This window comes from Typopeltis vanoorti, chromosome 8, assembly GCF_054136105.1.
Source record: "Typopeltis vanoorti isolate ZY-2024b chromosome 8, IOZ_Tvanoo_1.0, whole genome shotgun sequence".
Lineage (NCBI taxonomy): Eukaryota > Metazoa > Arthropoda > Arachnida > Uropygi > Thelyphonidae > Typopeltis > Typopeltis vanoorti.
This window is the reverse complement of record NC_143556.1, coordinates 126,534,983-126,552,758: the sequence shown is the minus strand read 5'-3', so window position 1 is coordinate 126,552,758 and position 17,776 is coordinate 126,534,983. Positions and strand designations below refer to the sequence as shown.

At 36.7% G+C, this 17,776-nt stretch overlaps 1 protein-coding gene across 2 annotated transcripts in view; it reads left to right on the top strand.

Annotated features, from left to right (window-relative positions):
- Window positions 1-17,776, top strand: part of LOC150104338 (uncharacterized) — a 248,033-nt gene that overhangs the window by 177,046 nt on the left and 53,211 nt on the right. For both annotated transcript variants that reach the window (XM_090396303.1, XM_090396302.1), the window contains exon 5: window positions 8,050-8,235. In XM_090396303.1, coding sequence (XP_090252429.1) covers window positions 8,050-8,235 — 186 coding nt within the window. The remainder of the gene's footprint in view (window positions 1-8,049; window positions 8,236-17,776) is intronic.

Below are 17,776 nucleotides of genomic sequence, written 5' to 3'. Positions count from 1 at the left end.
TTGTAAGTTTTGGAACATCCAACATTCGGAAATTAGGTAGGGGCGGTGGACGTTGATAGAATTTCCATCACATTTTATGGCAATAGTTTCGGATATTCTAAGCATCGTTTCGTTTTCTTGTTTGTCAATGATTATGGCTTTGTCAATTTGGGGAATGTGTTTTAGTTCAAACAGTCACTCCTACTCCTACAGTCATTCCCACAAAGTTCCGACGATGGTCAGACGATGACCGAAACGGTCTACACCCCGTAAACCCTTGCCCCAGTTTCCACATAAGGATACCCTTCCCCCCCCTCTCCCCACAACAAAATAATATATATATATATTTATATATATATTATTAATAGTAACCCGGGTTCCCAAACTTATTTCCCATGTCCCAAGTACATCCCAATGTTCTTTCCCTCTCTCCCCCCCCCCCTTCCACAAGAGCTTGGATTTAGAAGGCATCTTTAAACCAAAATCAAGGTATGTACATAATTTTTCAACATTTTTTATTCTGCCATAATTGCCTTCTATACTCGCCCGTAATGTCCTAAATTATATATATATACCCCTTTTGAGTTATGTTAGCCAATGTATTAAATATAAGGGACACTCCTAAACAAAAACAGGCTAAAATAGCCGTTAATTATATTAATAAGAAAGGTTGTTTATAAACTTCGTGTGTATGAGAAAGACTTACAAGCTCTGCATGTAAACACCTCCAAAGTCAGTCAGAAAGGTTCAAACAACTTTCCGATGGCTGGCAACTTACAATCAAAAGAAGACACAGAAGAGAAAAAAGAGCATCTTTAAACCAAAATCAAGGTATGTACATAATTTTTCAACATTTTTTATTCTGCCATAATTGCCTTCTATACTCGCCCGTAATGTCCTAAATTATATATATATATACCCCTTTTGAGTTATGTTAGCCAATGTATTAAATATAAGGGACACTCCTGAACAAAAACAGGCTAAAATAGCCGTTAATTATATTAATAAGAAAGGTTGTTTATAAACTTCGTGTGTATGAGAAAGACTTACAAGCTCTGCATGTAAACACCTCCAAAGTCAGTCAGAAAGGTTCAAACAACTTTCCGATGGCTGGCAACTTACAATCAAAAGAAGACACAGAAGAGAAAAAAGAGCAGGCCGAACTTGAAACTTAAGATGAAAGAATCATGCCGAATTCTTCAGGGGTTACAAACTTCAGGCGAGGTCTCAGAGAAGGCATAATAAAAAGGGACAGAGCCAAGTATATGAGGCTTCCTGGATCCAGAAGTCGCCAGAGAGAGTAGGCTGCCTGGTTCCAGAAGTCGCTAGAGACAGAGGGCTGTCCATTCCAGACGTCACCAGAGAGACAGAGAGTCCCAGTTCCAGTTGCCATCAGAGAAGGGGTGTCCAGCAGTTGCGGAGACAGAGCTTCCAGGCCAGAGAGAGGGCTCAGAATTGCCGAAAGGAGGTCCCAAATGCCATGGAAGAGAAGGTTTCCAGATGCTAAAGAGAGGGATCCCGATTGACAATTGGTGGCAGTTCGAGTTAATAGAGGTGGCAAAAAAAGGAGGCAGCCGTCCAGGCATTTTCGGCAAGCCTAAGCAGAGGAGAAAAGGCGAGGCAAATTATCCGAAGCACCTTCGCTTGAAAGTTTTATTCTTTTCGCCGTGGGAGAGCAACATTTTTGCGAAGCTGTACTAGTCCACAGCCCAGTATGTTTCTGATGAGACACTGCTGATGCCAGATTTCCCGAGGAAGATCAAGATCTGAATGGAAAGAATTGCCATAGAACTTTTAGTGAAAGACTTTTGACTGAATGTGCGAATACAAAGCCTTTGTAAGTTATATACCTTTGTGTTTTAGTTGGACACTTAAGATTTAGATTAATAGCAATAAGAAGTGTCTTTAATAGAATTAGCATGTTGGAAGTTGATATAAAATTTGTAAAATTAACTTAACAGAGAGTTAGCTAACCTCTTTGCAAGTAAACTAGGAGTTTAATAAGTTGAATTTGTAAGCAGAGAGTTGATAGGTTTTTGAATTAAAGAGATTAATTAATGTTGAAGTAAAAAGGTTCTAATTTATGCTAAAGATTTTATAGATGAATAGAGAAAGCAATCTCCTCTCTTGTTTAAATTCATGTATATTTCATAGTAATGTAAATAAACGTGTTTTGATTTTTTGTTAAAAGAGTGCTGCCTGTTTGTTTATATTACAACTGCACTGTTCCTAAAAATATCGGACTTGTGAGTGGGAAACAAAGTGAGATAGCCAAAGTGTAAAGTTAAGTAAAAGAATAGGTCATGACTGTTTGTGTAAAGTTTTATTGAAGGAATTTGTATTAGAGAGAGATATTGACTTTTATGCTAATTAAATGATATTAGTGGCGCAGTCTAAAGTAAATAAATTTTATAGTATCTTATGCATAAGACTCGTAGTGCAAAGGGTAGATAAACATAGTACGTAATAATATAAGCAAGAAAGATTCAGAGAGAGAATGCACGCACAGCTTATTAGAATAAAGTATAAAGATAATTATTTTAAGAATAACAGTATATAAGGTATAGAAAAAAAAATAAAGACACTTAAAATAAAGAGAAATTAACAGCATATGATTACAATGGCACAGCATCCATTTACACTGCCATTGATGTCATCTGTTCACTCCACCAATCTTTCTCAGAACTCTCATTATCTGTAGTCTCAAGTCTTTAATCAAGTATTTTATTTCTAACCCAGCTCTCAGATCCATAAGCTAAAATTGGTTTAAACACTTATTGTATATAGCTAATTTAGTGTTTCAACTAATTTCTTTTTTATTCCATGTAAATTTATTCAGCTGATTTTCTATCATACCAACTTTGTTGATTCTCTTGTATATTTCCATATTTAATTTGCTATCTGCACTAAAAAATTGTGCCTAAATAGATGAAATGTTTTACTTGTTCTATAAGTTCATTTCAGGATACAGTTGATATTTTGATTACCTTTGTCTTTTTATTGCTGATTTTCATACCAAATTTATTACAACAGTTATTCGATTTAGTCAGGGAATCTACATAAAGTAACGAGCTAAGATTAATATCACAAATTTTGGTATCAGATTTAATATCACTTTACTTCATAATGTGGTCTGTATAGATAATGTGCACTCCTGTTGCACACCTGATTTAACATCAAATCATTTTCCTGTACCTCCTTCACTTCTAACTGCTGATTTACAGCTTAAATATAAACTATGTATTGCTTGATATAATGTTATTATTATTATTATTACGGGCGACTCCAGGGAGTCCTTAGACTCATCGAGGGAGGCCCTAAACATCATGTCCACACAACTATATGACATTCTCACAGTATCTATCATACCTTGATTTGAACTCACTCACCGTCATAGCACCCACAACAGACTCTGGCAGCTTATTCCACTCATTTATCACTCTAAAAGTAAAGAACTCAGCTTTAACATCCCTGCTAACCATGCTCTTGCCCAGCCTCCATAGGTGTCCCCTAGTTCTCCCACCACCAGTCCTGATCTCAAAAATATCTTCTGAATTAATCCTATAGAAACCCTTTAGCAATTTGAATGCCTCAATCATATCTCCCCTTTTCCACCTATCAACTAATTTCTGCAACCCACAAATCTTCAACCTGCTCTCATATGGTACATTCCATAGACCCGCTATCATCTTTGTCACTCACCTCTGGATCCTCTCCACCTCCTCCCCATCAAGAAGGAACCTAGATAACCAAATTTGGGCACAGTAGTCAAGATGAGGTCTTATCAAGGCTCGGTACAGAGGTACAATAACATGCTTGTCTCTACTCGTCAAGGTATTTTTCAACAACCAAGTGAGTTGATGAGCTGATTTAGCTACTTTTGCAATGTGCCCCCTAAACTTCATCTCCCTATCCACCAACACTCCCAAGGCCTGGCCTCATCAATCTCTTGGTGTACAGTTCCACCAATGTGGTATACTGCTGCTAATCTTTTCACTCCAAAATGCATAACCTTACACTTTGCCACATTAAATTGACATCCATTTTCCCTAGCCCAGTCCTCGAAACTATCCAAATAATCCTGTAAAATTTTGACATCCTGTGCACTCACAATTGCTCTACCCAACTTTGCATCATCAGCGAACAAATGATGAACTGTTCCTCTTAGATCCTTCCCTATATCGTTAATGAACAGATTAAACAGCAGTGGTCCAAGAACAGAACCTGTGGCACACCATTAGTCACAGGCCGTCTTTTGGACTCTACTCCTGAATAAACTACTCTTTGATATCTCTCCATCAACCATCCACCTATCCATCTCACCAACCCTATATCCGTTCCCTTATGTTGTAGTTTAGTTTACGGATTAGAATTCCATGTGGTATCCTGTCAAACGCCTTTGCCAGGTCTAGCAGTATCACTGTAAACCCATTACCCCTATCCAGATCAGCCATCACCTTGTTATAAAACTTGAGCAAGTTACTGAGGCATGATCTACCCATCACAAAGCCATGCTGTCCCCCATACAGCATCTCATTTTCATCAATCCATTCCTGTATTTTTCCCTTGACTACTTTTTCCAAGACCTTGGCAACGACGCCTGATATGCTGATCGGTCGGTAATTTGCAACTGTAGTCTTGGATCCTATTTTATGCAGTGGAACTATTTTCCCCTCTTTCCACACCTTAGGGACTAAACCAGACCCGAGACTCAGATTAAACAACATGGCCAAGGGTACTGATAATTCCTTAGCCGCTTCACGCAAGACCTGTGCCGGTATACCATCCAATTCCACAGATGTATTCACATTAAGGCTCTGTAATAGACTATTCACCTCCGCTTCATTCATCACAATTCCCGTATAAACTAATGGTTCCTTCATTTTTTCAATTTCCTTCAAGATCCCATTTTCCCAAAACTTTTGTCTTGATTGCATTAGTAGTTAATCCACTGATAATTTTTCCAAAATACCGAAAAAGATATACAGCAATCCCTCGATTAATGTGCCTATTGCATTCTTTAAAACAGGCGCATTAATCGAATATAATAACCTATGGGAAAATGTATAATTCGTTTCTCAGATTTGTTTTTTGGCCCTTAATTTTTTTTTTTTATAAAAGAATTAGGGTATGCCTCAGGGCCTAGTTAAGGAAAAACTATGAAGCTGAAAGACAATAAAACATATTCAGAATATAAATTTAAATATTCTGCTTCTTAACAAAGAATTGAACTAACATAGTTTGGTGGACATTCTGTTTCTTTTTTTCATGCAACTGATGGTATGGCCCCATTGCCTCTTCTGCAAATTTTACTTGTTCTCTCTTCACCAGGGTCAGTCTCTAAGCATTGCTGCTTAAAAATTTCGATTGTATACGAAAACTATTCTCAAATTGTTTCTATGAAACCTCTTTGGGCTTGTCAGTGATTAAATTTTCTTCATATTCTTCAGGATCTTCCTGCTGTGCATCTAAATTTAGCAGGTTGGTATCAATCAACTTCTCAAAATGAGATTTAATTAACTTAGATTCATTTGAAAAGCCTCTAAAATCATTTGCACAATGTGGAAGAATGTGCTTCCAAATGGCTCGCATATTGCTAGCAGTAATTTCATTCAACTTTGCGACTTTATAACCAGGCTGAGATTTCTCTGATTTGGTTAGAAAAGCCTTGGAAGGCATTCGCTTCCCAAAAAAGGCCGGTTTCATCGACATTAAATATTCGTTGATCACAATAGTCCCCTTCTTACACAATTTTCTTCAAAATCTCTGGATATCTCCTTATCTGCACTTGCAGCTTTGCCTGTGATTAGAACATTATGTAGGCTATTTCTCTTTTTGAAATGCTCAGATCACCCAGCACTAACGTGGAATTCTTCTTCTTTCCCATCATTGATAGCCCTTTCTTTCCAGGTTACAAAGAGACTTTTGATTTAATAAAGCCAGTTTAGCAGGATCCGTTTTTGGTTACAATCTTCAATCCATGTAAAAAGAAGTCTCTCTAATTCAATCATTATTGTCTTTCCTATCTTTGCTCTGGACTCGCCTTGTTCAATTTTCTTTATTATTTCAAGTTTTTCTTCCAATCAGATTACTTTTTGAATCATTTTCACACTTCTCATTTTTGCTCACTAATTCTTTTACTCATGATTAAATGTTAGGAAAATACTTTAAAATAAAAAAGTAAGGAAAACAATTGCACGAGATATGATCAGCAAAATGCTATGTAAAGCAGACGACATAAATTTTGATGGTAAATTTGGAAATAGTATAGTATGCAATTAAAAAATGACTTTGTAAAATGTTTCAAATTGGTAACTAAATTATTTCATTCTGGTGAGTGATTTTTTAAAATAGTTAGCCATAAAAAATGTATAGATCGTAATTTTTAAAATCAGTAACATTTATTTTTAAGATGTATATAGGAGCACTAATCGAATTTTAGAGGCGCACTAATCGAATTTGGGTATTGAAAAAAAAATGACGCACTAATCGGAAGCGCATTAATCGAGGGATTGTTGTATATGGAATCATTATCTTTCAAAGTGCCCACTACATCATCAACATATGCTAATTGAAGGAAATGATATTCCTCGCACAGCATGTGTATATTTGACTTCCTGTAAGAGGGCAACCTTGCTTGATTCCTTTTCAAATTGTGACCAGATCTGATGGGAATCCATTAATTAGGAGACAGGTAGCTGAATTGGCATAGGCTCCTTTGATAATGGATAGCAGCTTTTTTACATACACCAATTTGCTGGAGGATGTGGAGCAGAAAGGGATGCTGGACATTATCAAATGTTTGATATTATGTTCATTATCACTTGCTTCTACACTTTCTCTGAACACACTCATTTTCTCACCCTTCATTGTTAACATTTTCCCACTGCTTTCAACATATCTCTCATTGCTGGCACTCACCAACATTTTTAACTCACACTAACTCATCACTCTCATTTTCATACCATATATCATTCGATGTTTGTAATTTTGTGCCATGCACAATGCCGTTATTTAAATTCTTTTAACAAGGATATCTTGGAGGCCACTGATGTCATGTAAAACACTGTTAATGCATAACAAACACACACACACACAATCATAAAAGAAGTGAAAAGAAGGATTTCGGAAATATTGTGAAATATTTCAGAAAATGAAATTATTTATCTGTATATACCACATGCTCCTTGTACCATTCCAGAAATTAATCTTTATACTTGCATATAATATTTTTAATTCAGTACTACTGTATTAATTTTAACTTTTAAATAGTGTAATTTTTTTATATACCAGTTCTACATTACATATTTGTTTATAGTTATATTCTGATATGTTTTAACCTTTGATGTTAGCATTGATTTAAAAGAGAAACAATGCTTTTAAAACTAACTGAATGTTAGTTATTAAGTCTAAAAGTTATGAAGCCATCTAAGATCCCCAATAGACAGTTAATATTTTTCAAAATTATCTGGTTGTTCATAAAAACTGCTTTACCTGTGGCAAGGCTTATGGAGACCAGACTGTCTGAAGTTATGAAATTATCTTAAGGAAGGTAGGTAGTACTGACTCTTCCTTAAATACTTTAATCACTGGTATCATTTGAAGAAGCAGAATTGATGTTAGATGATATAACCTGCATCTCAAGAACAGAAGTTATTCTATGTTTATGATTCTTGTACTTCTTTTTCACAATTTTTATTTTTTAATTTTCAATTTTAATTTTTCTTTGCATCTTAATTTTTTCAGTTTGCTTATAAATGCTCTTAGTTATAAGTAGTAGGGCATAATAAGAATTCCATTTATGTATTAAACAAAACTCCCAGTTAAATAATGCAACGTTCTAAGAATATCAGATCAGAATATTAAATGTTGGATTTCACATTTGTATTGTGATCCCCCCCCACCCCATTAGAAAACTTATTTATTGTGATATTGGTCAGGTGACATGAATTTTTTTAGTTATATTCTGATATAACTAAACTTTTATATTTCTTACTACTTATAATTTGCATCACTTTTGTAAATTAATATATTTATTTGTATTTGTATTTATTTGCATTTGCTGTTTAGAGAGTCAACAGAAACCATCTAGCTTTCAGGATGATTTTGATGATGCATGTCCGCCCCAAGAATTTACTATATCTACTCCCCAAAGTTTATCTCCTTTGTCTCCATCTAATGCCTTGCCATTTTTCCCTAATGTTTCTACTTCAGTTTCACCACAAATGTTTCATGAAGTGCTGAAAAAGAAAACTGGTAAGTTCTTGAAATTGATTTTGATGTGTCAGGCGACCAAAAATGTTTGTGCAGTTTCCAGTAAATATTTTGATAAAAAATTATGTGGAATTGATTGTAGATGTTGCATTGTCTTTTGATGCATTCTAAAAGTCTTAATAATGTTCAGTCACTTGATGATGTCTTGAAAAGCTTGAAGACCAGTTTAGTTAATATTTCTTTAAAAATATTATTTTATCCATTGACTGAGAAAAGTGTAAAGTTAGAAAATTGGTTCAACATAAACTCACAGCTAGGAACTGAGAGGCTCAGTTTATGAGTTTACTTGTTGCTGCTTTTGCATTAATCACATTAATGACTCAGTTTTTGACTTTTTTATGTAGTTGCCATCCACAAAAAGGTTATTAGTAAAAAAAAAAAAATATATATATATATATATATATATATTTATATTGTAATATTTTATTCTGACGATCCTTCTCTAGAGATCAAACATGGAACTTTTTCAGACCTCCAATAAGCGGGGCAGTGATCTCATACTGAGTGACTGCTTGTTAATATGCACTAAAAATGATTCGTGTATAGTGATACCAAACAATCATATCATTGGTTATCATCCAATAGACTTGCAACACACACATTGATGCTTACAATTGATCAACAGAAAAATTTTAGTCTCTGATCCATTATGAGCCTCTGCTTAGTTGAACTATCACAGGGACACCTGTTTGTCACCATTGCCATGTAGGATTGTGGCACGCTGCTTTAAAACAGCTGTTTAACCTCAAAGGTCTTGCATTTCTTCAGAAACAGTGGGAACTCTCACATGTCAGAAGTGTTTCTGGAATTCCATCCGATGCTCTATATTCCCATCATTATCTGATTATTATTTTTATTTTATTTTTATTACAGAACAGTTATATGTACAGTTGACAGTTTCAAAACTGAGCAGCGTTAGGAAAGAGCTGAATGATTTTTTTTTTTTTTCCACTTGTAAAATTGTGAGTTTTATAAGTGCAGTATTAATGAACTTGTATCTCATTTGGAAAAGGTTATTGATTGTGAAGGTGCTTATCCAAATAAAGTATTTTTGCTAATTTTTTTTTACAATTTTGATTTTTTTGTCTTAAAAATACAAATGTTTACAGAAAGAAATTTCAACTATATTTTAAAGCTTGTATACGAAATCATCTGTTCATTCTTATACATCCTTAATTTTCTTAAAATATTACAACCTAGTATTTTGCAGAAATGGTAAGTTCATCTAAAGGATATGAAAATAAAAACATGTGACCTTTTTTTATACCATATGCATTACAATGATATTTGTAATGCAAAATAATATCAGCTTATTATAGTTGTGATATTGTTTATCACAACTGTTGTGATATCATTATTTCTTGGTATGTATGCTCATGGTACACCCAGAATACTGCAATAATCCAACATAATTAAGATTTCATCATCACCATGTTCCTATCAGCAGTATATTGTTAGATCTGCAATGTACAGTGAATTATGTGAAGTCTCATGATATGGGAACAAGAGCTAGATCATGAAACTGAAAAAATCTGGTCAAAGAATTGTGAATTGTGATTGATCAGAAATGAAACTGCCACTTGACACTCCATTTAGTTAAACAGCAGTGTTACAGAATAATTAGCAACTGCTATAGATTCATTTTCACATTTTATTGATTGTATACATTAATAAATAAAAATTTCAGTGTTATTTCCCTTTTCATAGCCGAGAGTATGCAAGCTCTTCTCCAGTCATCTAAAATTTGTCCTTCTGAATGGTGCAACATGCTTTCTATAAAACTTTCATACCTCCATATTTTAGCATTTCAGCTTTCTAATGGCTTATTCACAAATGAGTATTGAAATGTATTCCTGATTGCATTCCTCTTGAATATTCTCTACCGCTTCTGTCACTGCTTGTTTCATTTAACAATCTTTCCAAGTAATTGCGCCTGACATTCAGAATACTTTTATCTTCAGTTTTAATGTTACCTTTATCATCTCTGATTCTTTTTACAATGCTCTTTCTCCCATTTCTTAGCTTTTTCAATAGCCTCAAGAACATTCTTTTACATCTACATTCCTACCAAGGTAATTCCATGACTTTGATAAGAATGTAGATATCTTCACCACATTATCTTCCTGGCTGAATAAGTCAGTGTGTTTTTGAGATTTTGCCATAGTCTCCAGTTTTGGTTCTTGTTTTCAGACCTTTCATTTTTTTTCTCTAGTAATATTTGTATATTTGTGTCTATAGTTCATCTATGAATGCTATTGGGCTTGGATTCTTTTTATTACATATTTTTGTTTTTAATATGAAATGTGTTTTTATCCTGCTTAAAATTAAATGATCACTTCCTGTTCAAATCTCCTGTATACTTTTGTATCTTGAAACAGCCTGAAATCATTATTGACATAAATTCAAATGGCTATTCTTATTTTTTGTGTCTTTACTTACTCTCCATGTGAATTTCTGAATGATCTTTATATTGGAACATGTTTGTTATTACTAGTCAATGTCATGAACAGAAATCCAGCTGATACCACTATTATTATTCATTTTCATTTTGATAAAACTATGGAGACTCCTATCGTGTTAAGAGTAATAACTTTAATTTCCCGGCATTTTGACCTTCATCTTGAGGTTATCATCTGGAGTACACACACACACACACACATACAAGGCACATATTCTATTCCAATTCAAACAGTATGCCAAAGATACTGATGTGATCAGCCATTACTATACTTGTATGTGATTGATTGTCACAACACGACCCATCGCATCATACAAATCATGTCAGAATCTCCTAAAACCTCATTATCACATTCATTTTACTAACATCTGTGGCAACAACACCAATATAAATGACATTATCATCACTTACAGTCAATGTCATGAACCAGATCAGACCAGACCTCTTAGTCTTGACTGAAAAATCCAAATATCATCTGCATCCAATACTGTCCACCTCCAGTGTCCAGGGGGTACACACTTTACAATTCCTTTTGCAACAAAGGTGGCACCTGTGCTTTTGTGAAATCGGAGACAATGCATGCCAGAGAGTGGTTATTTTAGATTCTCCTGCTTTTTGACATCCTCTTACTCAAGGTTTCCTTGCCTTGTTTAGTAATATTTATTTTCTGCATTTACCATTCTTCAAACTCAAACTCGCACTTCTTCACATTTCTCTCCATGAAATTCAACCATCTGTAATTCAGCTATTCAAATAGTGAGGTCATCTTCCTGGGTGATCTCAGTGTTCACATTTCCAACTGGTTTCCCTTTTCCAACACTGCCAACCAAGCTGGACATGAGCAGAAATCTGCCATAAGCAATGATCTAATACAAATCATACATCTACCTGATAACCCACTTCACTCTCCCAATACCCCAATCTCTTTGTAACCAGTTCTCCTTCCAAATACACTGTAAAGGTCACCTCTCTCTCTTGTTAAATGTCTACTCTCATAGAATACCTCTTCCTCAAACCACTCCAAACCTCACAACCTCTGGCATCAAAGGTGTCAAATGGGATGACCTCCAGAATTTCTATTCCTCTTTTCTGTAGTCTGACTGGTGCTTTCCACTCATCTGACTTTAACACCTGCTCCGAATAAGTTATGGAAATTATCCTCACTGACATGAAGGCCTTTATCCCTGATTCTACCCAAAATCCTTGTTCACTTCCCATGCTTTGGTTTGACAGAAAGTGTATCAAAGCAGTTGAAGAAAAATAAAAACCAGCTTAACTTAGGTGGCTCACGTCAAGAATTCCAACTTCATACTCTGCCTATACCAAAACATGCAACAAATGCAAAACAGTCATCAGCAGATCTAAATCTGATTTCATAAAAGCCAACAGCAGAAAACTTGCCTCCTGTGCAAATCGAAGCTGTGCCTTCTGGTCTCTTTCTAAGGCTGTTGGATGTTACTTCTGCTCACCTGTGCTTCCATCTTTTCTCTTATCTTGAAGTAACACTTCTACTTCACCCAAGGATAAAGTAACTGCCTAGCATGAATGTTTTCCTCGAACTTCTGTATACATGACCAAAGGAAATCCTCATACCATACTGGACTCAGAACACCAGATGCCTCCTGTAGTTATCAACTTTTGTTATCAGAAAATTACTAAATAACTCGGACACTAAAAAGTCTTCTGTCATGAAGGCATCTCTCTCTCTCTCTCTGTCTTCAAACATTTTTCTCCAGACCTAACACCTATCATGTGTCATCTATACAATCTATTTAACAGCTAGTACTTATCCCAGTGCAGTGAATGGTAGCAATCACATATCCAGTCTTTCCAAAAAAAAAAGGGGGGAGGGAAGAGAGAGAGAGCGGTCATCAATAGCTAACTTCATCATTGCCTAGAGAACCACCAATTAATCAGTGACCACCAGTATGGATTCTGTCATTCAAGATCCCACAGCTGACCTCTTAGCTTACATCATTCATTACTGAACATGTACTATGGAAATCTTTGGAGGAACTTGTGTTGCTGTTCTTGACATTTCCAGTGCTTTTGACCATGTCTCATATTGGGGCCTACTAAATAAATTTCCATCCTATGGTGTACCTCCACTGTCTGTAATTGGATTGCCAGCTTCCTCTATGGTCATTCACTCTATGGTTATGGTAGATGGTTCCCTCTCTTCAAGCATCACTACCATTACAGGAGTACCTCAGGACTTTGTCCTCTCTTTACTCTATTTTTCCTGTATGTAAATGACCTATTCTCAATTACCATGAATCCTATCCACAACTCTGCAGATGATAGTATCTTTATTCATTTGACAAACCATGCAGTGCTAGACATATCAATTGTCAAGATCATCTACAACCAGTGCCTTAAACATTGATCTACGTACCATCCTTCACTATTAAATTATTTAAGGAATTTGCAATGTATACTGGAATATTAATTAAAAGAAACTTTAATAAATACTTCCTATATTTCGGCAATGTCACATTGCCATCTTCATGAGAACATATAAAATGACACGTGCACGCAGGAACTACAAAAAGCAAATGAGGCAGAAGATTATTAATAAAATCCTAATGGTGTCTCCTAGCAGGCTATATTGGGTTGTCCTGGCCGTTGGGCTGATGTTCTCATGATGTAAGTCTCCCAAATTTGTTGAGGTTTGGAACATTTTTTAGAGCCGAGGCTGATTTCATGAATAGTCTTTTGTACTTGAACTTGCTGCAGTGTATTACTTTGGCTTTCTTCCAACGTATTCTGTGACGGGTATCCAGAGCATGGTCTGCAAGCCCAGAGTGGCTGTACTGGTGAAACCGGATATAGTCTTTGTGTTCTGAAATCCTGATATTTGCTGTCCTGCCTGTTTGGCCAAAGTAGGACAGTTTACAGCTGCAAGGGACCTGGTATACCCCAGGTATGTCCAGGGGAAGTGGTTGGTCTTCGGTAGAGTGGATAAGGGATGCCAACTTTTATATGGTTTGTAACAAGAAGTCAGGTCATATTTTTTAAGGATTTTGGTTATTTTTTCTGAGGTGCCCCAGATGTAGGGAATGGTGATAGATTTATTGTAATCTTTATTGTGAAGGGGGGAGGAAGGTTGTGGTTTACTGGTTTTAATATTTTTTGGATTTTTGGGGGGTTGTAGTTATTGGCTAAGAAAGTATTAAGGATGTTGTTTAGTTCAGTAGTTAGGGCATTGTCATCTGAACAGATTAATTTGCCTAAGGATTCATCAGGCTGGCTAGTGATTAGAATGTCTAGGAAAGGGAGACTGTTGTTTTCCTCTTTTTCCAAGGTGAACAGGATTCTAGGGTGTTGGTTGTTTAGGTGTATTAAGAAGGAGTGGAGTGTATCTGAGCTATGTGGCCAAATATTATTATTATTATTTCGGGCAACTCCAAGAAGTCAACAGACTCATCGAGGGAGGCCCTAACATCATGTCAAGAACAACTATTCGACATTCACATATCTATCATACCTCGCCTTGAACTCATTCACGGTCATAGCACCCACAACAGACTCTGGCAGCTTATTCCACCCATTTACCACTCTCCAAGTAAAAAACCTAGCTCTAACACCCTTGTTAACCACATTCTTGTCCAGCTTCCATGTATGGCCCCTAATCCTCCCACCACCAGTCCTATTCTCAAAAATATCTTCTGGATTGATCTTATAGAAACCCTTCAGTAATTTGAATATCTCAATCATATCACTCCTTTTCTGCCTATCAACCAATTTTTGCAACCCACAAATCTTCAATCTGTTCTCATAAGGTTCATTCCACAGACCTGCCACCATCTTGGTCACTTGTCTCTGAATCCTGTCCACCTCCTCCCCATCAAGAAGAAACCCTGGTGCCCATATCTGGGCACAGTAGTCCAAATGGGCCCTTATCAGGGCTCGATATAGAGGAACAATAACTTGTTTGTCTCTGCTGGTTAAAGTATTTTTCAGTAACCAAGTGATTTCATGAGCTGATTTAGCCACTTTTGCAATGTGCCCCCTAAACTTCAACTCTCCATCCACCAAAACTCCCAAATCCCTGGCCTCATCAATCTCCTGGTGCACGGTTCCACCAATGTGATATACTGCTGCTAATCTTTTCACTCCAAAATGCATAACCTTACACTTTGCCACATTAAATTGACATCCATTTTCCCTAGCCCAGTCCTCGAAACTATCCAAATAATCCTGTAAAATTTTGACATCCTGTGCACTCACAATTGCTCTACCCAACTTTGCATTATCAGCAAACAAGTGAACACTTTCTCTCAGATCGTTTCCTATATCGTTAATGAACAAATTGAAAAGTAGTGGTCCAAGAACAGAACCCTGTGGCACACCACTAGTCACGAGCTGTCTTTTGGACTCCACTCCTGAATAAACCACTCTTTGGTATCTCTCCATCAACCACCCTCCTATCTATCTCACCAACCCTATATCCATCCCCATCTGCTCCAGTTTACTGATTAGAGTTCCATGTGGTATCCTGTCAATGGCCTTAGCAAGGTCCAATAGAATCACTGTAAACCCATTACCCTTATCCAGTTTAGCCATCACTGTGTTATAAAACATGAGCAAGTTACTGAGGCATGATCTACCCTTCACAAAACCATGTGCCCCCCCCCCCCCATACAGTATCCCATTTTCATCTATCCAGTCCTGTATTCTTCTCTTGACCAGTTTCTCCAAGACCTTGACAACGATTCCCGATATACTAATCGATCAGTAATTTACAACAATAGTCTTGGAACCTTCTTATGCAGTGGAACTATTTTCCCCTTTTTCCACCACCCTCGGGACTAACCCAGTCCCGAGACTCAGATTAAACAAAATGGTCAAGGGCACTGACAATTCTTTAGCCGCTTCTCATACAACACGAGCTGGTATACCATCCGATTCTACAGATGTATTGCCATTGAGATTTTGTAATAGACTATTCACCTGCACTTCATTCACCACAATTCCCGTATAATCTATTGGTTCATTCATTTCTGCAATGTCACCACCTGGATGATATACTCTTGCAAAGTGCTCGCTCAGTAATTCAACTATATCAACTGATTGGGTTACCTCCCTACCATCGGCATTCTTTAAAATCACTCTGCCATATACATTTTTTCTTTTACTTGCAACATATCGAAAAGACTGTTTAGGATTCGCTTTAGCCTGCATGGCCAAATCGGCATTCTTTAAAATCATTCTGCCATATACATTTTTTCTTTTACTTGCAACATATCGAAAAAACTGTTTAGGATTCGCTTTAGCCTACATGGCCAAAGCGAATTCTTTCGTAATCCTTTTTTGCTTTTCTTACCATACTGGTTACCCTTCTGGCCTGGGCTTTATACTGTTCATGTGCCTGCCGGTCACCGTTCTCCTTAAATTCCCTCCATAGTTGTTTCTTTTTTTTTTGCAGCTCAAGCTTAATGGTGTTATTCATCCATTTAACTCATACTTGATTTATTATTCGGACTCTAGGTATACAGTCAGCCATTGCTTCATGCAAACACTTTTTAGTCATCCCATGGCACTGTACCAATCAATCTCCTAAGCTTGTCATACTTACCAGTCCGATAATTACATATGTACCCTGTCTTAATTGTAAATTCCACACCTTTAGCCACCTCCCAAGTCAAGACCTCATGATCACTCTCACCAATTGGTGGCAACGTGGTCATATTCATTACAGCCAAATTCTTAGATGCAATTACCAGGTCATGCACTCTCTGACCCCTAGTATTTTCCATTACATGCTGTCGCAGACAATTATCCTTTAATAACTGCATAAAATCCAATTCCTTCCTCCCGTGTGTCCTCTCCTCATTCCAATCAATGTTACCATAGTTGAAATCTCCCATAATAATTACCCTCCTTCCACATTTCTTCTATTTGCTTATGCATACTATCTCCACCATCTATTCCATCATCTGGTCTATAGCAGCACCCAGCTGTGTATTTTGTTCTGCTAGTTTCAATCTCACACCAAATAGCCTCAAGGGTGCTCTTTTCTCTCTCCTACAGTTCCACTTCTATTCTTCTTGGCTGTAGCTCATCTGCTATCATCAATAACACACCTCCCCCCATTTTATTCTCCCTGTCACTCCTGAACTCACCATACCCCTCACATTCAATCCCACTAGCTGTGTCATCTTCTGTCAGCCATGTTTTACTAATGCCAACAACCTGTGGTCTGGAAGTGCCAACCAAGGCCAAAAATTCTTTCCTCTTGTTCCTAATACTTCTGCCATTTGTATACATGAATTTCAGAAGCCGATTTGTCCCATCCCTATTTTGATGCCTTATACTAACTATCCCATTCTGATTCGTGGTCTTTCCTACTCGCTTGGGCATATTACACACATTCACACACTCAACTGTCTCCCTAAAATCTGCATATCTACTCCCCCCCCCCCCCCTTAATAACTCTAGTTTCCCTGATTCTGTATATTCACTTCCATTACATTAGACAACATCTTTTCAAGTCTCTGTACACCAAATCCATTCAAATGTAAACCATCCATTTTATATAACTCTTTTCGCCCATCGAACTCATTCCACACATCCACAAATTCCACACCACTCATCAAAATAATTCACGCATAAAGTCATTGGCAATTATGGCTCTCCTTCTATACTCTTCACTGTCATATGACTCTTTTCTTTTGCTACCTGAAGCAATTCCTTCACATCCTCACCCATAGCCTTTTTGTGTCCTTCCATTTGTACCCACAACCACTATCAATTCCTTCACCCACTGTTTTTGCATTCTAATTGACTCGCTCACATTCTTTATGTTCGCACCGAGTTGGTACGATTTTGTTAAGCTCTCAACTAACACACCTCTTACTAAGGAATCTGCATACAACACACACTCTTTCATTTTGTTTACACTCACTTTCACACCTTTATTTTTTCTATCATACCGTTGCCGATTATTAGTCGGTACGCTTGTTAAAGATTTTTGTCAATGCTCCAGCTGCTGATTTACTCTTTGAATCGCTCCATGTAATAGTGCTATTTCACTCATTGCATCAGTGTCATGATTTTTATTCT